This window comes from Osmia lignaria, chromosome 8 (assembly GCF_051020975.1).
Source record: "Osmia lignaria lignaria isolate PbOS001 chromosome 8, iyOsmLign1, whole genome shotgun sequence".
NCBI classification, from domain to species: domain Eukaryota; kingdom Metazoa; phylum Arthropoda; class Insecta; order Hymenoptera; family Megachilidae; genus Osmia; species Osmia lignaria.
Window position 1 is genome coordinate 11,225,501 of NC_135039.1, and position 24,688 is coordinate 11,250,188.

Consider the following 24,688-nt stretch of genomic DNA (forward strand, 5'->3'; position numbering starts at 1 on the left):
ATACCTGAACGACTTAATTACGGTCCAAGATACCACGGTATCCTTAATCTATTATTTAATGGTTCAATCATTTTCTTTGGATTGCATGTTTACATATGAGTACCAAGAAACGCTACCAACAATGATTACTGACAACAATGTACGATAAACAATGGCAATCATTTTAGTTAAGACTGACGTGTTAACATATTACATTCGAGATAATTCATTTCATACACACACACACACACACACACATACACACACTATATATGATACACGCTACTGTAATGCATGGGTTTTATATAATAATTAAATAAGAACGATGAGGTTTTTCATACACACTTTAATCCTCATTTTTCAACTATTAGGTGTACAAATTAATTCGGTGCCATTGCTTTTTTAATTAATAGCTTATTTTTGAGAGGTTATAATAACTACAATTATTGAATTTATCGTTATCGATATCGTATTCTCGCGCCATTTTTCAAATTCGCAAAAGCGCGGGAAAATAGTTCGAATTTAAAATAGTAACTAAGAAAGTGTAATATTAAAGGTACCGAATTCATTTGTACACCTAATATTCAAATAAATCATGGATACTATATATGTGTATGTATATTTACACGAGAGACGAAAAGAGAGCAGAGGCACAAAAAAAAAATATATAAGTCTGTTTGATACTTAAGTATTATAACAATGCACACGGTAATAATTACACTAATACGTAATTCAATGTTTCAGGGAACCGAATTCCTTTAACTCGTGACTCACGATTAAGCGCAAGATCATTAAGTAGGACTTAGGTTCGAATTTGATAATTCAATCATAATTTGATAATACTTTGTATATATTGTCGATTTTTCCATAACGTTCTGCACCATTGTAACAGGAACACACACACAGGTATATTATATAGTATTCATAAGGTAAAAAACAGAAAGCACCTAAACGCATCCCATGCATTATATTAGTAATACAATTATATAAATGTAATTACGACAGGAAGGTTTAACAAGTTTTCAGTAAACACATTAATTGTTCGATCTTTTTTACCCCCCCAGATGCGAGACGACACTAGAGCATTTTAATTTTCAATTAACCAGTTTGCCAAATTACTGCGCTGGCACATGATGATAAGTTTTCAAGGGTAATTTAGGATGTAGCCAAGGAATTTAAGAGAATGCGAGTGAGAGAGTGAGAGAAAGTGAGAGAGAAAGGAATGAATGGACAAGATAAATTGAAAAGTAAGTCAAACCACGGAAAATCGTTTGTTGTATGTATTAGTTCTGCTGGAATAAATTAATAATAATTAGAAATTACAGTGGTACTTAATATTTCTGTTTAATAAATTGTGAATCTCTTGAAAGGTATTATATTTTACAACCTTCTACCAATTTCAAAGCATATTCGTTATAAATCGTTTTATTAATTGGTGGGTGGATTTAAATAAATACAAATGTTTTTAAAATATAATAAAAGTATTAGATATAAATAACTGATGGTAATACCAACATGACATCTTTCTATTTCTAACTATACATTGCAAATTGAACGCAGCATAAAATGTGTGCAGATATAAATTTTACACGGAGAAAATGATAATTCTTGCAGCAAATAATAAAACAATTCAACTTTCTGTATGGAAAGGAAATTAACCGGACGTGTCCTTGTTCTGTCTTTGCTGAATCATTTCCCTGATATTGTTTTCACTTTCTTTCAGGTTTTGTTGCAAGTAAGTCTTATTATTTTCTAAAGTTTTCACTTTTTCGTCGGCGTTCTTCATTCGTTTATCAAGTTCTGCTTTAATGTTATCTATATCATCTAAAAGAAACATCCGGCCGACAGATTCATAAGTCTTCGTATTCTTTGGATACGAAGAGATCTCCTTCATAGTCAACTCAGCGCGTTGTTTAGTTCGTTTTAGTTTTTCAATCTGCAAGTCTGCTAACTTTAGTTTCTGAGTAGTATCTATCACCTTCTCGTGTAACTGTGAGAAAGCTTTTCTCAATTCTTCGTCCGGTTCCCTGGCCATTATGTGCTCTGTAACAATTTTGGAGGTTAAAAAAGGTGTAATTTATAATAAATGTTATGTTTAGCATTTTTACTTTATCTTCAAATATATAATATTGTGCAGTTTGAAAATTTAATTAAATATACTTAATTGTTTATTATTCAATATTATTGTTACCGTACATGGAAATAAATTATAGTGAATGAAAGGAGTATCTGTATCCTTGATTCCAGCTGATGGCTTGGTGGTTTATAGGGCTCCCAAGCGCTTATAAATTTAATGCAGCTTTTAAAATATGTAATTTGGACGTGTATAAATTAGTACCAGAAATTCATTATAAATTCTTTATCTTGCAACGATTCCAATGTTTAAAAATTGCAAAATTGAATATTTTTAATAAACTAATAGTCGGTAAATAGAAACTCGACGCCAGCGCCATCTATACAAGAGCGGCGGAAACGACTCAATAAATTACCGACTAAACTTCCGACAGTCGGTAATCGACCCTTCGGCAGTCGGTAAGTTAACGAATAGTTTGCGCTGCTTTGGTATAGATGGCGCAATGGCCGATGACTTGGGGTGTCAGGGACCCCTTAGCTATAATGTGCGACCCATAGACTTTCTATAGAAAAATTGAAACCTCTAATTTTTGACTCCGGGTGTCTGGGACCCCTAAATCATGAATCCTCGAAAACAAAGGTACATATGTCCAGTCTTTTGCATCTGTAGTCACTGTAATATGTTACATTAACCTCAAAATAACAAATTGTAACAAACGTGACTGTAACCGGTAAATGATCATATGCAAGTAGAACAAGTTTCCTCCAAACATACAAGTATTTAGAAACCAGAAAGATATTGTTTGAATAACTTAAAAACAATACTATCCGATTTTACATATTGAATATTGAGGATTAACGCGTACATACTCTAATTAGAGGTTGTACTACTTTAATAAACTTTGCAAGTACCTACTCACTAAGCAGTGGTTTCTAAACTACAGTACTGAATTAAATATTATAAAAAATGACCCTGAAAAGCTTTCCTCGAGGTGGAAAGAAACCTCTGGACAAGAAATCATCAGATTCGGTAATTTTCTTATAAAAATTGTAACTTATAATTGTTTGTTAATTCGTAGTATTGTTTCAGCAGTTGTTTAAAAACCCTGAGAGGCACAATAAGAAGAAACAAAGGTCAGGGAAAAGTGATAAAGAGGAGGAAAATTTTGTAGCTACCACTGCAGAACGATTATCATATCTAACAATATCTGAAGGATTGGTAGTTTTAGGATGTGTGTCTGAAGCAACAGAATATGATTTAATAATATCCTTGCCAGGTGGTCTAATAGGTCGTGCTCAAGTTGCTGATATCAGTGAATCTTACACAAATTTGCTGCAAAATTTAATTAACACAGAAGACGCGCAACAGAATGAATTCAGGTCGTTGCCCGAATTATATTCATGCGGGGATTATGTTGTGTGTTATGTGAAAAGCATACAACCTCAAGAAAAGTGGCAGATCGCCTTATCCCTTGATCCTAGGCTGATAAATCAAAACGTGGACGTCGCTTATTTGGAGGATGGCTCAAGAATGTTATGTACTATCAGTAGCATAGAAGATCATGGATACGTTGTAGATACAGGCGTAAATAACGTAAGAGCATTTATACCTGCGCCAAAAAATAATGATAAATCCTTGTGTAAGTAAATTTTTACACCTATTATACAACCAATGGTGAATAATATTTCATTAAATATAGATATAAATTTCATTAGATCCAGGAAAACAGCTGTTATGTACCATAGAAGAAATTGAAACGAATGAAAATACTTCAACAATTAAATTATCTACAAAACAGAAACATGCTGCAGTTCAAAATGACACTGAAATCAAATCTCTGGACAGTTTGATGCCAGGCACAAAATTTGAACTCTCTGTAAAAAAGGTATTATCCAATGGACTGTACGTTTCATTTGGTAGTAGCCACATAGGGTACATCAATCAACTGTATTTAAATGAGCCTTTATCTAAGTACATAGCAGGAATGGAAATTACTGGCACAATGTTGTACATTTTACCAACTGTAAAATTTGGATATTTCAGTTTATTGATAAAGAAACGTAGAAACGTAGATGCTATTCAACCTGGGCATGTCATAGACGATGCAACTACTTTATTCAGAGAATCCGGTGGAATTGCATTGCAGTTAACCAAGAATGGAACAAAGGGATTTGTTCCTCTGAAAAGAACAGAGGTGAATTACGATCAGATCATTGAAAAATTTGTACCTGGTACTAAACACAAATGCAGAGTGTTATCGTACAGTTGGATGGATGCTATGTACATTTGCACAATGGAACATTCGTTATTAGAACAGAAATATTTTTCAGTGTCTGACTTCAAGCCAGGTGATGTTGTGAACGTAAGAATCACAAGTATCAATGCAGAGTCTGGCTTCGTTAACGTACAAGTTGGTAAGATTAATGGACAAGTAGCACCGGAACACGTGTCCGACGAAGGTGCAAGTGCCTTAAAGAAATTAAAAACAGACAAAGAAGTGGAAGCAAGAGTCTTGGACGTCGATACCGCACGAAAGAAGGTGCATTTTACTTTTAAAAAGTCCTTATTAACTAGCAATTTGCCTGTTTTAAGTGACATAAAAGATGCAAAACGTGGATCAAGGTACCATGGCACTGTCGTTCAAATAAGTAAAGGTGGATTACTGGTGAAATTTTTTGGCAATGTCAAAGGCTGGGTGCCTCGAACTGCATTGAATACCGAAACGTTTGAAGGGAATTGGAATTATTCTATTGGACAAACAATTTTAGTGCTGATAGATTCAGTGAACGAAAATTTGGGAAAGATAATCCTGTCTGTACCTACCAAAGAGAAGAAAAAGAAAGAAAATGTGTTTACCATAGGTGAACGCGTAGAAGGAACAATTATTGAATCATCTACTCAGGGAGTATACTTGAGAATCAGTAAAAATGATGGACAGGGTGTTAGTACTGGATTTTTACCAGCAGGGCACATGTCACCCTGTACGGAGACAGCAACTTTGTTGGCGTCAAAAAGCATTCCTGGAGATACCCTTTCCGCTCTGGTATTTGCTACAGTGCCAAGTTTAATTTTAACAAGAACCTTTCTGACTCAAGAAAAATACAGGAGCTTCGAACAATTGAAAATAGGAGATTGTATACCATGCTCTGTTAAAGATATAGAACCGAATGGTATGAGAGTCATTCTACCAGTCGCAGGGTGCACACCGTTTGGATATGTCTCTTACAGCAACGTCAGTAATTTTCATTTGCTTCAGGTGCATCAAATTTTGTTTGCGAAGGTCATTTCCATCAACAGGAAAGAGAAACAAGTAAATCTAACGTTATCCTTGAAGAAGTTGTTTGATGGATTACCGGATCTTCACAGCAAAATAATGACAGCAGTGGATACTCTGACTTTGCATTTCAATAAATTAACTGAATTGGCGAGAAATCCATTTTATAGCAACAGGCCAATTTCTTCAGTGTTATTAGGACAGAAGGTTACTGGAAAGGTTGACATAATCACAGCTGATGGTCTGGTAGTGAAATTAGAAAACAACTTGCTGGGTATAGTATCGAAGAATCATTATTCTGGGAATCGAAAAGTGGGAGACACGGTTTCTGGGACGGTTATGTGGAAGAATTACGTCCATGAACTTGTTGAATTGACCATGATACCTGCAGTGATGAAAAGCATAAACGAGCAACAAGATAAGCACCGGGAGATACCTCAAGATAAATTAATAAGGGGTAAGATTTTAATGGTGACAAACTGGTTTGTATTAATAGTCTTGAAAGGTCATGGTAAAGGATCTTTGGCAGCGATGCCTGTGAAACGCCACGTGAATGATGTCCGGCCAGATTTGTCACCCTACATTGTTCATTCAAAGATCAGGTGTTACATTGTATCGAATCCCAATGAATCGGACGTTATGCCCATTTGTATGGTGAAATCAGCATTCGAGGAGAAGCTCAATATAGAAACAAAACCAGCTGCTAATAAATTGAAGAGGAAAAAAATGAATTCAGAAAGCGAAGAGGTTCCTGCGAAGAAAGTAAAGAAATCTGAAAAGGCTGCGCCAGATGTTAAACCTTTAAATAAAAAGAAAAAAGCTAAAGCAGAAAAAGAAGAAAATTCAGAAGAAATAGATGAACCCTCCAAAAATGTTAAACAGAAAAGGGATAAGAAATTGAAGAAAATAAAACAAGATGTTAAACCCCCTATAAATATTATAACTGATGACTACGATAAAGATGATGAAAAGCCAAGAATACCTGAATGTGGATTCTTTTGGGACGATAAACCAAATTTAGATTTGCTTGATAAGCAATCATCCAGCGACAGTGAGGATGAGACAGAGAAACAACCAAAGCAGAAAAAAAAGAAACTAAGCGCTGCTGAAAACAGAGAAATGGAGAGGCAAAAGGAGCGTGAAATTCGTGAAAGGGAGGAGGTATTAGCTAGTAATCAATTGCCAAAGTCTGTAGATCAATTTGACAGATTAGTTTTAGCCAGTCCGGACAGTTCAATCATTTGGCTGCAATACATGGCGTATCATTTACAATCAACTGAGATAGACAAAGCCAGAGCGGTGGCTAGAAAGGCTGTAAAAACTATAAGCTTCAGAGAGGAGAATGAGAGATTAAATGTATGGAACGCTTGGTTGAATTTGGAATCAAAGTTTGGTACTCCGGAATCCTTGAACAGCGTTTTTCAAGAGGCTGTAAGGAGCAACGATGCGTTGAAAGTGTACAGCCACATGTTAACCGTACACCTTGAGGCTGGTAGGCAGTTTGAATTAGAGAAAATAATTAATACCATGATTGGGAAGTTTAAACAAAATCCTCAAGTATGGATTGACTGTGGAGCTGCGTTGTTAAAGATGGGTTTGAAAGATAAATCTAGACACATTATGCAACGAGCATTGCAATCTTTACCAGCATCTGAGCGTAAGTATATATTAAGAAAAAAAAGTAAATTTATTATAAGAATAATGAAGTGACCTGGTGGTTTTAATATAATATTTGTACAGATGTGAATCTAATGGCAAGGTTTGCTACGCTGGAAAATAAACTTGGAGATAAAGAAAGAGCTCAGACTCTTTTTGAGCAAATTTTGAGTTCATATCCAAAGCGTGTCGACATATGGTCGTGTTATGTCGATTCTTTAGTTAAATCTAACGATATCGATATAGCCAGGTGAGAAGAATTTTCTAATATTTCTTGTCTTCTTCATAGAACATTTACACAGGGCCGGCCCTAGGCCTAGGCAGACTAGGCGGCCGCTAAGGGCCCCCCAAGGTCCAGGGCCCCTATAAGACGATTTTACGTCTAAGAATGCAAGATTGTTTATTTGAATATTAATTTATGTAAATGCAAATCTAAATTAGTTATACAAGCTTTAATTTTATAATTTTATAAATTTTATTTGAGCTACTTTTTTTTATGTCATATATGTGAAGGGGCCCCTAGGACCCCCGAAATCTCAGGGCCAGCAGTGTTGAAAGGCCATATTGCAATTATTCTAAATCTAAAATTGCAATTATTAATGATGCTTTGAAAGGCAGGGCCGGCCCTGGGCCTAGGCCCCCCAAGGTCCAGGGCCCCTATAAGATGATGCAAATGCAAATCTAAATTAGTTATACAAGCCTTAATGTTAATTTTATAAATTTTATTTAAGCTATTTTTTTTGCGAAGGGGCCCTATTTCGGAGCTCGCCTCGGAATCCTAAAATCCTAAGGCCGGCCCTGCATTTACATAAAGAAAAGCTGTTATGTTTACAGGAAAATTCTGGAGCGAGCGGTTGTTCAAACATTGCCACCAAGAAAGATGCGATCTTTATTCAAAAAATTCATCAGTTTTGAGGAACAGCACGGTACTCAAGAAGATATATCACGAGTTCAACAAATGGCTGCTGAATACGTTGAAAAACAATGCAACCAAGACGATTAATCCAAATTAAAAATAAAATGTTTCATACATGTTTTCTATGAAACTATTGTTCATACAGTTGTATAAAAATTAACAAATTTTTAATTTTATACCGTTACTGTACCTCGTTGCTTCTCTTACTATTATAATAACGAATATAATCGATGAAATTTAAATATCAAAGATTTTCGTTCCTAGCAGGTGATTGGTCGTTGCGAAGCGGCGCGTGTCGCGTATGGTGGCAGCACTGCGACGTACGTTCCACCCTAGGGGCAAGCCGAGGCGACATTTTGTTCTGCGCTAGCGCAGAATGCGGTAGTCGCGGAAGCGATGACTGTCAACGCGGAAATCGGCAAGCTTATAAACGCCATATTGTTTGCGCGCACGTTGCATCGAGAAAGTCAGTAGTGAAATAATCTCGCGACGGTATCGAGTGTGTTTGTCACGAGGGGAAGTGTGTCGAACGAAAGGTAAATAGCCGAGTTGTACAGGTCGAATAACACGTTGGGGACAAATTGCGTAAGGATTATTCAAATTCATCCTGATCGACGCAAACGTGCCCGTAAATCGATCCGTGTTCTCGAGGCTCTCGGAGCGTCGTGCGACTATCTCCTCACCTCAAGCCGCTTCGAAACTCCCGTGCAATTCGTCGCGGTGACGTCACCCGGACAGTTCCGTGGGATGGCCCGTGCTTTCCTGCCGTGCACGGTTCGCGACACGCCGCGGTCTTTCCTTCCTTTTTCCTCGCCATAAAAAGCTACCGAAATTGTACGCCTACGAAATGAACGTGGAACGCTATGGAGCTCGTAACACCGAGCGTTGTGACATCGTGTAGACCTCCACGAATGATCAAGTGAAAAAGAAAATACTCTGCTTTCGTTGGCACCAGGCCGTGAGTATTTCCTTTTATTCCTCCCCTCTGGGAACGCGAATTGCGACTCGCTGCGGTAGACGCGAGTTGTTAAAAACTCTGAAACGTGAGAAATGCCAAAGGCCGTCCGAATCAACGCGTTTTTCTCCCCCCACCTCCGTGCCTAGCTCTCTCTCTCTTTTCCACCTTTTCCGTCTCTTTCTCGGATTCTGATCCTCCTGAAAAACGGGGTTAGGTTACAAAATGGTTCGATAGAAATATTTTTCCCTTTCGCGCGATCATACTCTGATAAATTGATCAGATACCTGGTGCGATTGATATATACCGACACATTGAAATACGTACGCGAATCTTCCATGGAAAGAGATAAGAATGAGGAATAGACCGGAGTTACGTATTTTGTGTAAATTGAACAAACGTAGAAAACGGGAAATGATATTTATTAATTTGAAATCCTATTTAAAACGGGTGGATTGGAAGGGAGAATGCCCGTAGTTGGCAGTGTATATAACGCACAATTACAATACCCTCGGTGCGTTAGCCAACCGTAGTACAGCTGCTTGCAGTTTTGCAATCAACTTTGATTAGTGATCATTAATTGGATTATACCATTTTTACCGCTACCATTATTGCATTTGACTCTCGTGTGGCAAGAATCACGCTAATATCTTTCTAAGAGGCTATAGTAATGAGGGCATTCAAATACTATAGGGTTATCCAAGTTGAGTGCCACATCTTCAGATTGAAATAAAACGCAAAGTATTTGATTTTTGTATGGTTAATTTATTTTAATGCAAAGTCTATTTTATGAAAAACAATATCATTTTAACGAACGAGTAATTTTTCACGAGGAGGAGACACCAATTGCCACCAAGATCGGCTGATTTAACACCATTAGATTTTTTTATGGGGTTTATGGAAAGTGAAATTTACGCTAATAATCCAAAGACTATTGAGGAGCTGAGGAACAAAACCACAGTCGCCATTGATGAAATTGAATTTCAATTATTTTTATTTGTTGTTTAGAGTGCTCAGAATTTCCTTTTTTACATTATGACAGGCGACAAGAGATTTATGCCGGTACTCCTGGGGTACTTCAAGCGGGGAAAGGGTACCGGCGGCCCACACAGGGGAGAGGTTTTAGTGGTTAGGGTACCACCCCGAGTTTTTTGGCGTGGGTGGTACGAGTCCCACACTACCCAGGCCCTCTTAGCCGAATAGTGCGACAGGAAGAGCACCAGTGCGTACATAAAGGTATTTCCTCTCCAGTAAAGTCAAAAAAAGGCGACAGAAGATTAGGTTCCGTATTCATTTTAAACAACGACTAAAAATGTTCAACCAGTTCAATTTTTTTATTGCGCCATTTGCGCAATAGTGAGGCCCGGGTTTCGTGGCCGACGCTGCCGTCCCTAAGCTCGTGCGCTATACGCGCTCGGATTGGTCAGTGTTTTTCGTTAATAATTCGAAAACGAAGCCTTAACCAACATTTTGGCAAAGGAAAAAGTTGTTCAGAATCACCTTAGCAATCCCTCTTCGGGTGTCGACCAGGTCTGGGACACCCTGTATAAACGAAATTTCGAATGGAAAAGCGAGATGGCGATTTCCATATGCGCCCTAGTGTCAGGAGGATATACAAACGATGCACATGCGACGATGACTTTTGCGCAATAGTGAGACCCTGGTTTCGTAGCCGACGCTGCCGTCCCAGAGCCCGCGCGCTATACGCGCTCGGATTGGTCACTGTTTTTCGTTAATAATTCGAAAACGAAGCCTTAACCAACATTTTGGCAAAGGAAAAAGTTGTTCAGAATCACCTTAGCAATCCCTCTTCGGGTGTCGACCAGTTCTGGGACACCCTATATAAACGAAATTTCGAATGAAAAAGCAAAATGGCGATTTCCATATGCGCCCTAGTGTCAGGAGGATGTACAAATGATGCACATGCGACGATGACTTTTGCGCAATAGTGAGACCCTGGTTTCGTAGCCGACGCTGCCGGCCCAGAGCCCGCGCGCTATACGCGCTCGGATTGGCCAGTGTTTTTCGTTAATAATTCGAAAACGAAGCCTTAACCAACATTTTGGCAAAGGAAAAAGTTGTTCAGAATCACCTTAGCAATCCCTCTTCGGGTGTCGACCAGGTCTGGGACACCCTGTATAAACGAAATTTCGAATGGAAAAGCAAGATGGCGATTTCCATATGCGCCCTAGTGTCAGGAGGATAAACAAACGATGCACATGCGACGATGACTTTCGTTATCGGTCATTCTTTCCCTTCCATCGCAGTTGCCTCTAGTAAACGAGCGGAAACTCGATCGGAGACTCTACTCGGGTATCTCTTTCTTGGAATAAAGCGTTGCCTCAAGATTAGCCATCGTAGCCTGTCGTTACGTTATGTAATACGTGACACGTTATACATACCCGTACCGTATGACTTACAAATGTTTCCGTACTATAAGCGAGTCTCATCGATTTTATTAATCGCGTTACAAGTGCAGTCGTACGCGACCAGGATCATTGCCACGTGCACGTGTACTCGTTACGCGTCTTCTTTCATGCCTTTACGCCAGCGCCTTGTGTATTGAAAGAAAACGGGGTCGTAAACAGCCTTTCTCTTTCCATTGCATCAATTCCGATTTCATTCAATACACCATTTTTCAATCTACCGACAATTCATTATGTTCGTGTTGCTTCATAGAATAATCCAGGGTTTCCCAAATTATGTTCTGCTGAATCTGAATAGGTGGAAAGGTTTTATACACTGCAACACATTTAAAGATCTTCTACTTCATATTGAAAGGCGAGGGATGATATTTGAATGCAACTTACCAATATTGTGCCTGAATCAAGAAGATTGCAATTCAAGGACTCAAAGTCATTAAGTGCTTTGTTTATTCATATTTTTATGTTTATATTATATTTAATAATAATTACTAAATAAATAATGTGTTTCAATAACATTTTTTAAAAATCTTTATTAGTAGGAATTACCCAACCTAAAACATAAGCTAAGCGTTTCGTTAAAATTTCCGGGTTTGCGAAGCGTTCCGTTGCAGAAAAAGTTTGGGAAACCCTGGAATAACCTATAAAATAAGAATACACAATTTGAAGAAAAGATAATTTAAAATCAATTTTCTTCAGTGTTGTATTATTTACAAGATTAAACATATCGATAAACTAATAACAGAGATCAATCGATGACCTTGAATGATTGATTGATTCTTGATAAGTTTACCGATAAGTTTACCAAGGCGCGATATTACCTTCCGAGTGCATCATGGATGTGCAAAAGTTACCGATCGAGGCTGGAGATGCGAAACGATAGGGAAGACGCGTTGCGTAAACGTATAATTCCAGGGCCGGCCCTGGGCCTAGGCAGACAAGGCGGTTGCCTAGGGCTCCCTGTCCCAAGGTCCAGGGCCGTCATAAGATTTTGCGTCTAAGAATGCAAGAAGAGTAATGTTTACTTGAATATTAATCTAAATTAGTTATACAAGCTTCAATGTTAATTTTATAAATTTTATTTGAGCTCCTTTTTTTCATGTCATATATGCGAAGGGGCCCCATTTCGGAGCTCGCCTCGGACCCCCGAAATCTCAGGGTCGGCTCTCCTGTATAATCCGGTCGGTGTGAATCCACATTCATATGATGTAATCGACGTGATCCATTAGTCAGATAAGCGAACGTGTATTCTTCGCACCGTCATCTGAATTTAGAATCAATAGAGGAATAATTTTTTATGAGTTTTAGACGAAGCGATGACGCAGCACTGGTAAACACTCAGAGGATTAATATTTATGAATATTATCATAACGATTTCTGTTCAATTAACGAACAGACACTCTTTATGTACAAAAAAAAGGAAATTTTTCCATGTAATCCTTTAAATGTTCCAAGCAATACGTTTCTTAGGATTCATGAAATAACCTCATGTTAAAAACAATTGTATTAAATGATACTTAACACCGTTCAGGACACATTGGACAATGTAATGAAAACGCACAGTTCACGCGTTCAGCGGTCGCAGGTTCATATCGTGGAATTAGTTACATAATTTAAATTATACTCTTTAAATTATTACGTAACCACGTTATTGGCTGTGTCTGTGAAACATAAGAGGTGACCTGTAATATCGTCACCATAATTCCTCTTAAAATCTCTACACAATTTCATATGCTTCACATTACTCTAAAAACAAAAGCAAAAATAAAAATATCATTGTAGGTAAATTTCTTTTTTTTATAAATTATTTAAAATGCTCTATTCATTATCAGAGTGTTACGTAATTATAGAAAAGTGTCTGAAATTCAATTAATACCATTGCTATCGTCTAAAATTATATACGATCTTCGAAGAAATCCAAGAGGACACGTTTCTCTTATTGGTTTTGCGCGTCTGATATTCCGGTGAAAACTGGGATGCTTGCCAGAGTCGGGGAAAAATGCCGCTAAACCGCGGCTGCTTTCTTGACGCCAGGTATTTGGCAGACGCACGGATTTTCTTCTTCGACGTAGCATGCACCGTTTACTATTTTTCGCGTCCATCACTTATTCCCAAAAAATAGAACAGCCAGTTGAACTTACCATCAAGTGGCGTGGACTCAAGTTAAAGACAAAAGTATCGCCTCTCTTCTAACATTATTTTATACATTCATTGAATTTATTTACTTTATAAGTAAATTACCTTACCATTATTACCATTTTACCATTATTACCATTTTACCATTATACCGTTTTACCATTTTACCATTACCAAATTACCATTCTTCTGAAATATTATTTCATATCATTGCATTAGAATTTCACAGCGGTTGCTCCACCCTCCCTAATTTATATAACACATCGCCGTGATACATTATAGCGTTACAAAGAATATTTGTCAGCTGTATCGTGGATAAATTTAGAACCCGTTGGTAATACTTTTCTGGATCTCGAAAATTAGTTCACGGGGCGTTCACAAGCACACGCGAACGATAAATTATCACGCACGTACGCTACACTCGGTGTGTACATTTTTATTTTCATCTTTCTGACTCAATTCCTATAAAAAAGAATGCGAGTCTAATATTTGCTGGAAAACGCATGCACGTGCATTTTTTAATCTTTGAAAAATAAAGAAAAAAAAAAGATCGTTAAGTTAACCTCAAAATTTTTTCCCTACTTGATCCAAGATTATTTTTACTTTCGTTAACCTCTGGCATTTCTTCGTTTTGTTACTGTTAAGGAATTCGACAGCCTCTGTCGCTTTCTATAAGGTAGCTGGAGGTGGAGATATAAGGTAGTAATCTTTGGAACAAAAGCGAATCGATATCCAGGTTGATCGCGTAACCGACGGCGATCCAATTCCACTGAGACGTAGAATCGCTTCTTACTTTCCGCTCGTTTCGCGGGTAAAGGGGTAGATTTCTTCCGTGGTCAGATTTGTCGCGGAAAAAAAGAGGACAAGGTGAAGTAGTACGCTCAAGTTGTAAGGTCATCGGTGAGGTTAGAATCGGGGTTGAAAACCAAGCTCCGCGCTTTGCTGCTTCCTCCAGTTCTCTTGCAAGAGACCGTACATTTAATACTCGCTTACAATTGTATAATGGATATATTTAAATAAATTAAAACTACCATATCTCTCTATTTTATGATCATAGTTCCTCAAATACTTTTTTGGGTTATCTTATTGCGGCTTAAGTCTCTCCAGAGATATTTTATCGTTGATCGAGTCTTTCGAGAGTCTTCTTATCATACCCGATGTTTCGAGGGACAAAGTTTTTCTTTTGGAAAACAAAGTCCATTCGCAAAATCGGACTTCTAGAGGAGAAACATGCGTATCAGTGGAATTGTAGGATTTCAAGCGCTGAAATTATGATAAAAAATTAAAGGTTTCATTCCTGAGCAGAACTGGACTAGTGTTATCATTTCCAAATCCCTTCCAAAATTATCAACCATTTGAATTTCGCGGGCTTTTAGAATAATCGTCGTTTTCCGGGACAAAAGTTTAAAATTCCTGGTACCTACCAAATCCTTCCGGTAGAGCTCGAGTGCACGTTCGCGGGTCTTTAATTCTTCTTGAATTCGTTCAGGAAACCATCTGTGTTAAAAAAAGAAAAAGCGATACGAATCGTGATGGAAATATAAAAAACAAAAACAAAAAAAAAAAAAAGAAGGATCTGATTCGATACTCACCAAGTTGTCCGCGATTGTTGCAATTCAGGAAATCTCTAGAAAGGAGAAAAAGAGAGAGAAAAAGAAATTGAGAGACTGGTGACCCGGGTGCAATGTCGTATCACCGTGGGGGCCAGGCGGGCGCCGTAGCAGTCTCGTACAGCACCAGTCCAATGGCACCGCATTCTCCTAGCAGACGATGTTCCAGCGGTAGCAGCGGCACCAGCAGCTCCGCTATCAACAGCTCCACCTCAAAGCTGAACACCTACCGATCTACTGGTTCCTCGTCGATCCTAGATCGACCCACAAACTTCTACTCTTCGTCGGGCAGTTCGGGCTACCGTTCGAACTACACGTCCGAGTACAGGCGATCCTACTGCCCGTCTGGCAGGTGAGTTTTCTTATCCCTCCTGATCTCATCGGGGTTTCCTATCGGATTCCAGGGATCGGCAAGTGCGTTCAGGCGTTCCTTCCGACACTACAGCACCGAGCATGGTAGGGTTCCTAAGAAAAATGGCAACGCCCCCACCTCGAGCTTCCATTTCTCCCCATAGGAGGCTCTGGAAGGAAATGAGAATGTAGAGGAGAGGGTCCCATGTACAAGGTGATTTTCTCGCTAGTTTACTTAAAGGAAATGCCGCCACACCAGTATGAATGGACCGTAGCCCTTTTCTGTCATCGAAACCTTTTCACGGACACAGCTATAGTATACACCCCCGTCGAGAAAAGGGCTTGGATACATTCATACTGGTGTGGCGGTATTTCCTTCGAGTAAACTAGCGAGAGAATCACCCTGTATTTTGAGATTTTAAGACTTCCTGCTTCCCTTCTAATACCATTTTCCCCTAGGGAAGTCTACTTTGCTCGATACTGTACCTATACAAGTCTTACGGATACGCGTTTCAGTTTCGCGTTAACAGATGTCACTTAAAAGCATTGCGGTGGCTTGCCTGCTCTATGGAATAGAGTCTCGACCGAATTTGGAACAATGCGGTATATTCTGAGACAGAGTTGCGTATACGCCAGGAAGTATTGCGAAATGTGATCAAATCGTAGGTATAATAGGTGGAATAGATACATGGTATCATGGCTCGTTCTCTAGTTCAGAGGATCTTTGATGTCCAGGGTTCTTCCACTCAGTGTCTCTGTCCCTTGAATAGGCTATGAAAAATGGGTCTATTCGTTAAATTGAAAATCATTTGGTAGACGATAAGAAGATCGAAAAATGCCGCCCTTAACGTGCTGCCGATCCCAGGCTCCTCCGTCATGCGCGTTGAACCGAAACGAACGAAATATTAAATTGTTGATACTCGATCGGCCCTACAGTTTCTACTCGTCGACAATGACGGGCACGAGCATCCGCAGGAACTACATGTCGGAGTACAGCCGGTCTCGCTGCTCACCCGCAAGGTGAGCATCCCTGAGAAAAGGGTTTTAAGGCACGGCGGGGGGTCGGTGATCGAGATCGAGAGCTCTCAGTGATACCCTGATAAGTGTCACATAGTATCTCTTCTAATCTTCTTACCATCTCGTTAACGCTCTGCCCGGCTTCTTGGAATGTGACCAACCATCATCTAAAATGCCTATGAAAAATTTCCTCAGCTCTTTGCCCCTTGTATACTGACATTATTTATTAGATGCAATCATTGTTACCTGTATTGTCATCAAAATCACTTTGCTTAAGCTTCTTTTAGTTAACCCTTTCGCTGCCACGTTGGTCCCATGGGACCGGCGCTTGTCTTTTCATTTTTGTACTGTTATTTTTGCCATTATAAAATTTTTAATATGAAATCTCTGGCCCACTGGTGCAAGTTCAAAAATTCGCGTGGCAGCAAAAGGGTTAATACAGTACCATGAGAAAACTGACGGGACTTATAAGTCCCGTCGGTAAATAATGGGTTAAGAGAAGCTTAAGTTACACGTGGTTGTACATATAACGTGTGCCTTTGACGAATACCCGGTTCATGGCGCAAATGGAATTCTTAAAATGCCACGAACAGCTTGCTCGTTCACCAATTCTTTGAAATCGCTAATTATAGCTCGGTCGGTAACGCGTTCAGGCGAAGCCGATTGTTGTTATTGAAAGGCAGAACGGCGCGGCGGTTGGACGAGCCACGTGGCCGCAAACGGGTCTCCTTCTTTTCCCTTTGTCGTCTAGCCAGGGATCGTTCTCGTGCCAATTGCATTTCTCGGTGAACACGAGGCGACCGTATAATGGTTACAAGATGTTCGCATGCTGCCCCCTGGTTGTTCGCGTTATAAATATCCGTGGCGGGCAACAGGTAACCCCTGTGTGCGTACTCGACGACACCCTTCACAAAGCGCCAATTACTTTTGTCCGTGTCACAATGATCCAATTACGGACGCGTAAGTCCCTGTTTCTATGGCCTAGGTGACTGACGTTACCCTGACAGCAAAGGTCGAGGTCGGCGGCAAATGGGTCGTGCCCAGTCATAGTGAACCGAACTGGTAACCCGAGAACTAGTTACACGGGATTCTTGTCTACGCATTCGTCACATTTGGGTCGAGCTAGCGTTTTCCATTTCTTTTTTTTTTTTTACAAAATAGTATGAATAGTTGTGCCATTAACTTCTGACAAGAAGAGGTCGCTACTTGACCTAAGGTCAAATCGCAGAAGATGATGAATATAAATGGACTGTAGAGTTTTTCTAGTCATCTTCACTTATCATCCTCTACAATTTGTGCCTGAATCGATAGCCAAGCTGCGATTTCTTCTTGCAAGCGATTCGTGTATAAAATAGTACAGAAATCGATCGCTATTAAATTTGTATCGAGCATCGGGAGACCTTGACCTCGGTGAAATGTCCTTTGTGTCACGGCGAGGAGTTACTTTCTCCCTGGAATCCCGTCTATCCAGCGCTTGTGCGTGTATCTGTCCTCTTGAAAGCCGCCATACAGGAATGGTGTGTCGGTAGAAAATCATGAAGATCATCTTGATGAAATACCGACTGCGACCGCGTATGAAGTTCTTAACGATGATTCTTTCTTCTGAATCCGCAGTCGGTACGAGATGGCAAGTCAACCAGCCAGAGAATATACAAAAGTATTAGTTTCGCAGAAAATTATTTTTAAACTGAACGTCTAGTTCTTCCTACTTTTTCCTCGGAACTGGGTCATCCCAGTAGAGGGTGGACTGTTTTGAAAGAAGCTCGAGTCAATTTCATTGGAATATTTTTAAAAATACATCAGATTTTAGAGGATCAGGATTGATCCGGTAAAGATTCCATCTCGTTAAGAAACGTCTTCTGCGGTTTCATCTGCAACTACTCGTATTACTAACACAGATGCTCAGATGTCGCTTAACTCATCTAGATATATCAGCTTGCGCGTGCGTATGTTTATATGCTCGCGAGCGGTTGCATAACTTGAAGAAATAAGAGGAGGAAGGAGTAGCCCTTGGCCGTTGGCCCAGCCGAACAAAATGATGTTCGCAATATTCACATTGGACGAATTTTACAGGTCAGTTTCGTCGTCGGCGTACAGCAATACGGGCAGCGGTAACACGGGTACGAATGTGACAGTGAACAGCACCAGCAGCAGCGGCGGTAGATACGGCTTGTCCACGTCGTCGTCCTCGTCGAGCATCCCGATAACCGGCTCCTCGAGGGACAGAGTACAGGAATTGTCGTCGTCGTCCGCTACCAGGCACGATACATCGGTTAGCAGATCGGATCTCAGCAGGTATTCACCGGCCGGTTACATCCCAACCATTCGTCAAACGAGCAGCAATACCGCTGGCTCCCATCATCATCAGTGGAGGCATCATTCTACCGGTTCCTCGTTGACCGAGTTGTTCGGCGGTGACGAGCGTGAAATCGAGCGCAGCGTCCGAGATCGGCCGGATTCCTCGCTCTCCTCGTCCTCTTCGTCGTCTTCCGCCGCCACAGGCGGTACACTCTGGTCCAGGTCGAAGAGAAAGCCACTGTCCAGCAGCACGGTGCTCACCAGTGGGCATGTTCGCGCGGACAGTGCCGCGTCGCCTGGCGAGGTAACGATCGACGAGCGCGGCAGCGTCCGCGACATAGACGAGGACGACGACGAGGACAATGACGACGACGACGACGATGACGAGGACAATACCGACGACGATCAGCACAACAACAACGGGAATGGGAGTAACAGCAACGTCGAGGATGCCTGCGGCTATGGGATTAACAACAACGATAACGACGACGACGATGACGAGGACGGCGACAGCAACCTGAACAACCGCCATCACCACCAACGCGTTGGTCTGCTTCATCGAACCGACGAGGTCTCACCCGCTAAGCGTAACCTATTGTCGCCTGTCCCCGGTGGTGCTGGCGGTGCTGATTTCATTGGTGTTAAACTCGACCTGCTCACTAACCTTGCTACTAATACGAATAACGCCACCGAATTGCTGATTAACAACAACGGCCAGGACAAAGTCGTGGACGACGTCGAGATCGAGGCGGAAAGCGAGGTAATACGGGGCATAGACGGGGCCGCCGCTTCTATCGACGCGACAGCGTCGTTCCTTCAGGGTGGTCGTACAGCAGGGGATCCAGAGATTCTAGAGGACGGCGGGGATCATCATCAGCAGCAGCAGCAGCAACGAAACGCGTCTACCAGTTACGATATTGATCAGACCGGCTTCGGGGGCGGTACCACGCCCCCGGTATTGCAGAACGGTGTGGCGGGAAGACCTTCTGGTACCTATGGAGAGGACCCATCCGTGCCTTCTACCTCGAGAAGACCGGACGGTCATTTCTCGGGAAGCGCGAACACTGCCAGTAATCTGACCTCCTCGCCTACTGCACCGTCCTCGGCGCATCAAAATCTCTACCGCGGGGTCGCCGATCAGTTTGTGAGTTTCCCTAATAACATACACGTTATTACGTTAGGAAGAATTAATCGGGCGTCGTTTCTCTCTTAATACGGTAGCACGAATTCCACTCACCCAAGCTAGATAGACGGGAAAGTATAAACCGCACAGTACTGCAGGCATGTAGGTGGATCGAATTTCGTTAGATCAGTGTTCCAACGTTGTCGCAGTCATCTTCGGATATCATCCTTAAAATTGTATTTCAGAAAAATATTTCATAGACAGCTCAACGTCTTTGGCGCTTAAAATATATTGCATTTTTTCTTTCGCTCTTGGGACACGTTCTGTTATTAATAAGTCATTCGGTGGCGCTGCAGTTGTCTTCTGTGTCCACTCAGGATTCTCTTGGTTTAGAGTAAGCGTAGATCCCATCTTCCAAGCATTAGGATACCTTCTTCCAACTAAGAGAACCCTAAGTTGCACCTGACCGTACATGCTTATTACATAGGGACATTGGTTGTTACCATCTCTCAAAGGTTCAATGACTCGTAACCAATGGCTGGATAGAATAGAATAGGTGAGAAAGACGTTAGATTAGCAGAGTTACGTTTGTCGCGTGTTACGAAACGAAACTGCACGATCGGTTCAGTCGCAGCGTTGCCTTTTATTAATAGATCAGAGCTGTCCGAGCAGGGGAAAGAGAGAAGCGCGGTCAACGGATCTCTTATAACCTAACGGTACCTCGTGACAGCGCGTTACTACGCACTCTATGCATATACTATCCTCGTTATCACCAGCATAGGTAAAACGCTGCTGGCGTGTGGGTAGACGACACCATTTCCGCGTCGGTGGATCCACGATCTCTTCCATCGCGCGTACCTCCGTGGATTGATTGAGCATCTCCTGTCGACCGTAGCGAGACGAGTAGAGTGCCAGTTTAGCACGCTGCTGGACCAAGAGGTGGGGGAAGAACATCCGAGTGGAACATCTTCGAATACACAGAAGGGGTTACTCTTGGCCTCTTCAAACTTTCCTTTGCTCGCATGGGGTCCGCATCCTCGTTTCCAGACAAAAACCCTGATACGTCGAGGAGAATTTAACGAGGACACCGAGTGTGTTTGTCAAAAGTTCCATCCGTGTAAACTGGCTTATACTCAAGTGATATGCTGGGGGTTGTGGTGCGTGTGGATAGTGATAGTTCTTCTATTCGCGTACGCGTTCTTGCTGGGCGTCGCGGCACCTCTGACGTCTCCGAAACGCATTTGCTCCACTGTTTATTCCGTTCGGTTCAGTGAATCGGTCGTATCCGCGCGCGTAACTCTACAGCCTCCGGCCAGTTGCGTGAAGGTGAGTGATTTAGGAGAATGAAGTAAGAATTAAGAAAAGAGAGATACGCGCGTCCCATCGTACACAAGCAATGACGTTGACGTTAAACACAGCTTCCTTTTCTCGACTGCTCGATGCCTTTGATATTTACACTGTCTTCCCTTTTCTCAATATATTACGTTGGGCGTACTTTCTGTTCGGAACGATCCATACGCAGAGGTCGAACGCAACGACAAGTGTACGTACTGTGTGGAATTTCTTTTTCTTTACCATCGACGTTACAACTAATACCCAGTGTCGTATAATCTTATGACTAACCGACCCGTCTATGTATCATTATATATCCCCCCCGTTATATCGAAATCGTGGTGTTTCCATGTGTGTACCATTACATCCGTGGTGTGTGATGCTGTTCGTACCGCAAGCTATAAGACCGCCACCACTGAAGAAGTAACGTTTTTGTCGTGCTTTAGAACAGAGAACGCGACGGTATTCGACAGTTTTCAATCCCTGTAGAGTATCTAGTTATCCTGAAAAATTGTTTGAACGTTAAGAAACGAAAATAACGTTGATCTGTATTTATAGGAAGGAAGCCCGACAAACAAATCAGCGCGTAATCGGCTGCAAGCGCATCGCGATGAACGATGTGGACTAAACGGATTACGGAATATTGGAAATACAGTGAGTCATAGTTATTAATAAATATACCTACGGATATACTAGGAAACGGTACTGTAGAGATTGCAAGAAGCTGGCTACAAGTTGCGACTTGCCCCCTCGTCACTTTCTCACATTCAGGTTCCTCGCATTTTTCTTATAAACTTTCCCCTCATTTGTATGTTTCCTGTTTACATATATATGTACTTCAGCCTTAAGCGGTTAAGACTCGTAGAAAAGGATTTAGAAGGCTCGCAGGATTTCCTTCGATTCATTGGAGTCACTGAAATATGTAAAATTCCCATTTGAATTTAGAATCTATTCTACCTAATGATACCTACGGTATCGTCGCTTAGTTTGGCGAGAAAAGATAGCCAAGTAGAGTGTAAAACACTTGTTTATAGTCATTTGTTGTTACAGTGTTTTATGAACAGCGTGATCCAATGCCTGAGCAATACGAGACCGCTGCTGGAATACTTACTGAACGAGCAGCACATGGCGGACATAAATACCACTACGTCCAGCATGAAGGGCGCCCTCATCAAAGCGTTCAGCCAGGTGATCCACGAGTTGTGGGAGGTGGGCGGTGACCACGTGGTGAACACGACGGCGCTCAAGTCTCAGATCCAGAGATTCGCGCCACGTTTCATGGGATACAGCCAACAAGACGCTCAAGAGTTTCTCAGATACTTGCTGGAAGGACTGCACGAGGATGTGAACAGGGTGACGGTGAAGCCACAGCCAATACACACGGATATTCCTGAGATGTTCACGTGAGTAGACCGTCATTGGCATCTATCTATACTTCCAGTCCCTTGAGAACATTATAATTAAGGCTTGCATTTAAATCCTTTGGTCCACCCCCTGGGGGGAGGTGGCGGAGTAGTGTTGGATTCCTACCAACTAAAACCCCACGGCGGCCTCCTCTGGCGTTGAGGGGAGGCTCTGGGAAATATAACACCAGACCTCCCCCGCGGCGCGCCAAAGACGCCCATCACCGGGGGGTCCTAGACCGGACTCCCACTACTGCCGACACTGAGGACCGCACCCGGTGTCGGTTCCATCCCGGGGGACTGCGTGCAATGACGCCCCGGGCCCCCGACCCGGGACGCCTGCAGTCCCCGCTTCGATCTTCCTTGCGGGCTGCGGGGAGGTTGAGCTGTGCCCCCCGCCCGCCCGCGCGAGATAGACCGAGGAACCACATTACCGCCGGGTCCGCGTGCAATGTCGCCTGCGGCCCGCCCGGTCATCCCCCTGGGGGCATTTATGTACTAACCTAACCTAACCGTCTAGTATTTTTATACTGACCGAAAATGGATTTAAATACTAACTATTTAATTTGTTGCCTATAATTAATACAATTTTCTTTCAAACAGGGACAGCCAGAAAGCTGTAGAAAGTTGGAAACGTTACCTCCGCAGTGAAGACAGTATGGTAGTGGACGTATTTGTTGGTCAATTACGGTCTTCATTGCGCTGCACCTCCTGTGACCATGTGTCGGTAACGTTGGACCCTTTCTGGGACTTGAGTTTACCGATACCGGCTAGAAATGGCACGGTCAAGTTAAGTCAGTGTTTAGAACATTTCACGCGAGAAGAAGTCCTGGACGGCGATGAAAAGCCAACCTGTTCCAAGTGCCAGATGAGGAGGAAGTGTACCAAAAGCTTCAGCATACAAAAGTTTCCGAAGATTCTCGTTATTCGTATCCTTTTCAAAAGCAAGAATATCTATGAAACGAACTTTTTACTCATAATAACTGTACAGAATTTCCCTTGACGATGACAATTCAGATTTAAAACGTTTCTCACCGATGGAACGGTATCGCGGCAAGCTAAACGTAATGGTAGACTTTCCATTGACGGGTTTGGATCTCAGTGCCTTTGCCGCTCCCCGAGTTCCGGGCTGTACATATAATTTGTACGGTGTTGCAAATCATTCGGGTACGACGTACTCCGGCCATTACACGGCTTATTGCAAGCATCCCTACTCAGGAGAATGGCACGAGTACAATGACAGCCGGGTGTCCGTAGTTCCAGCGCGATCGGTCGTTTCCAGCGAAGCCTACGTGCTGTTTTATGAACAGCAGCCTCACAGCTCTCACTTGTAACCTTACGCCATGCCTAGAGCAAACGACCATCTTGCCTCTCGATACCTCAGTCCAGCATAGTATAAAATGAAAGAAACAATGTACTTTATCGTACGGTATTGAAAAGCGACTAAACACTGAATGACAAACACAGGGACGGTCGATCAAACGGTGCGTGTATTGTGTGAAATTGGCGATAATCATGTAAAATTTATTTATTCTTCAAAGATAGAAAAACTTGACGGTGTCAGGAATGTCCCCCTTTGGCTTCTTTAGATATCAGACATTTTAGTGCATTTTTTTCAGAGGGAGGATGTATCAAACAGACTTATGGATACAAAGAAAGATTAATTACGCCTCTGGATATGAAGAAAAGGCTTGGCAACTAGAATTTCGGCCAAATAACACGATCATCTTGAATTATATTGTATTCTTTATAGATACCTTTTTTTTTTATATGTGCTTTTTTCTGTCTCCTCTTTAGATAGATTTAATTGTGATCGCGTATGTTTGAAGAAAATGCATATATATACTTTGATATCTGGAAAGATGAAGAAAAGTAAGAGAAATCATGAATTCGCCAAAGATCACCTATACGGGACAAAACGCTTCGGATGTCTAGTTACTTTTGAATAGACGATATAGTAACATCTATCTCACCCTTCACTGAACACCTGGCAATCTACAGCTATTTACTTTTGTAAAATATTTTGTTTAATAATGTCACAGTCAAGAGTTATTTATTTAATTTATGGAAAGAGAAAACTGATAAGATATTAATATATTCGATATTGACGAATATAATATATATAAATATATATTATTATA

The 24,688-nt window shown here is 41.4% G+C and overlaps 3 protein-coding genes and 1 long non-coding RNA gene across 8 annotated transcripts; 2 read left to right on the forward strand and 2 right to left on the reverse strand.

Moving 5' to 3' along the window:
- Positions 1 to 67: 67 nt before the first annotated feature.
- Pfdn1 (prefoldin subunit 1) lies at positions 68 to 2,392 on the reverse strand. 2 transcript variants are annotated; one of them, XM_034334663.2, is made up of 2 exons: positions 2,171 to 2,392; positions 68 to 2,022 (listed from the first exon to the last, which is right to left on the reverse strand). In XM_034334663.2, exons 1-2 carry the CDS (start codon positions 2,175 to 2,177, stop codon positions 1,634 to 1,636), a joined length of 396 nt encoding a protein of 131 aa, XP_034190554.1. In that variant the 5' UTR covers positions 2,178 to 2,392; the 3' UTR covers positions 68 to 1,633. The 2 variants fall into 2 exon arrangements, with proteins under 2 accessions (XP_034190554.1, XP_034190555.1); XM_034334664.2 differs by having other exon boundaries at positions 2,176 to 2,388.
- A 293-nt stretch (positions 2,393 to 2,685) lies between these two features.
- Rrp5 (Ribosomal RNA Processing 5) lies at positions 2,686 to 8,083 on the forward strand. 2 transcript variants are annotated; one of them, XM_034334742.2, is made up of 5 exons: positions 2,686 to 3,082; positions 3,143 to 3,692; positions 3,769 to 6,984; positions 7,068 to 7,233; positions 7,818 to 8,083. In XM_034334742.2, the coding sequence occupies exons 1-5, from the start codon at positions 3,020 to 3,022 to the stop codon at positions 7,984 to 7,986; spliced, it is 4,164 nt and encodes a 1,387-aa protein (XP_034190633.2). In that variant the 5' UTR covers positions 2,686 to 3,019; the 3' UTR covers positions 7,987 to 8,083. The 2 variants fall into 2 exon arrangements, with proteins under 2 accessions (XP_034190633.2, XP_034190634.2); XM_034334743.2 differs by having other exon boundaries at positions 2,688 to 3,082; positions 3,146 to 3,692.
- A 154-nt stretch (positions 8,084 to 8,237) lies between these two features.
- On the forward strand, positions 8,238 to 24,318 carry LOC117608954 (uncharacterized). Of its 3 annotated transcripts, none has more exons than XM_034334744.2 (8): positions 8,238 to 8,435; positions 15,034 to 15,375; positions 16,311 to 16,394; positions 18,465 to 19,833; positions 21,703 to 21,798; positions 22,195 to 22,547; positions 23,151 to 23,476; positions 23,565 to 24,318. In XM_034334744.2, exons 2-8 carry the CDS (start codon positions 15,098 to 15,100, stop codon positions 23,879 to 23,881), a joined length of 2,823 nt encoding a protein of 940 aa, XP_034190635.2. In that variant the 5' UTR covers positions 8,238 to 8,435; positions 15,034 to 15,097; the 3' UTR covers positions 23,882 to 24,318. The 3 variants fall into 3 exon arrangements, with proteins under 3 accessions (XP_034190635.2, XP_034190637.2, XP_034190636.2); XM_034334745.2 differs by lacking the exon at positions 8,238 to 8,435 and adding an exon at positions 8,453 to 8,857; XM_034334746.2 differs by lacking the exon at positions 16,311 to 16,394 and having other exon boundaries at positions 8,240 to 8,435.
- LOC117608956 (uncharacterized) lies at positions 19,894 to 23,217 on the reverse strand. Its single transcript, XR_004582458.2, has 3 exons — positions 23,106 to 23,217; positions 21,830 to 22,588; positions 19,894 to 21,647 (listed from the first exon to the last, which is right to left on the reverse strand). It is a non-coding gene; the product is annotated as an uncharacterized LOC117608956 (long non-coding RNA).
- Positions 24,319 to 24,688: the final 370 nt, after the last annotated feature.

Coding starts and splice junctions, on each gene's coding strand:
- Rrp5 (XM_034334742.2), top strand. CDS start 3,020: ATGACCCTGAAAAGCTTTCCTCGAGGTGGAAAGAAACCTCTGGACAAG. Junction 6,985..7,067: donor ATCTTTACCAGCATCTGAGC/GTAAGTATATAT, acceptor ATATTTGTACAG/ATGTGAATCTAATGGCAAGG. Junction 7,234..7,817: donor AACGATATCGATATAGCCAG/GTGAGAAGAATT, acceptor TTATGTTTACAG/GAAAATTCTGGAGCGAGCGG.
- LOC117608954 (XM_034334744.2), top strand. CDS start 15,098: ATGTCGTATCACCGTGGGGGCCAGGCGGGCGCCGTAGCAGTCTCGTAC. Junction 19,834..21,702: donor GCGGGGTCGCCGATCAGTTT/GTGAGTTTCCCT, acceptor CTGTATTTATAG/GAAGGAAGCCCGACAAACAA. Junction 23,477..23,564: donor TCCGAAGATTCTCGTTATTC/GTATCCTTTTCA, acceptor ATGACAATTCAG/ATTTAAAACGTTTCTCACCG.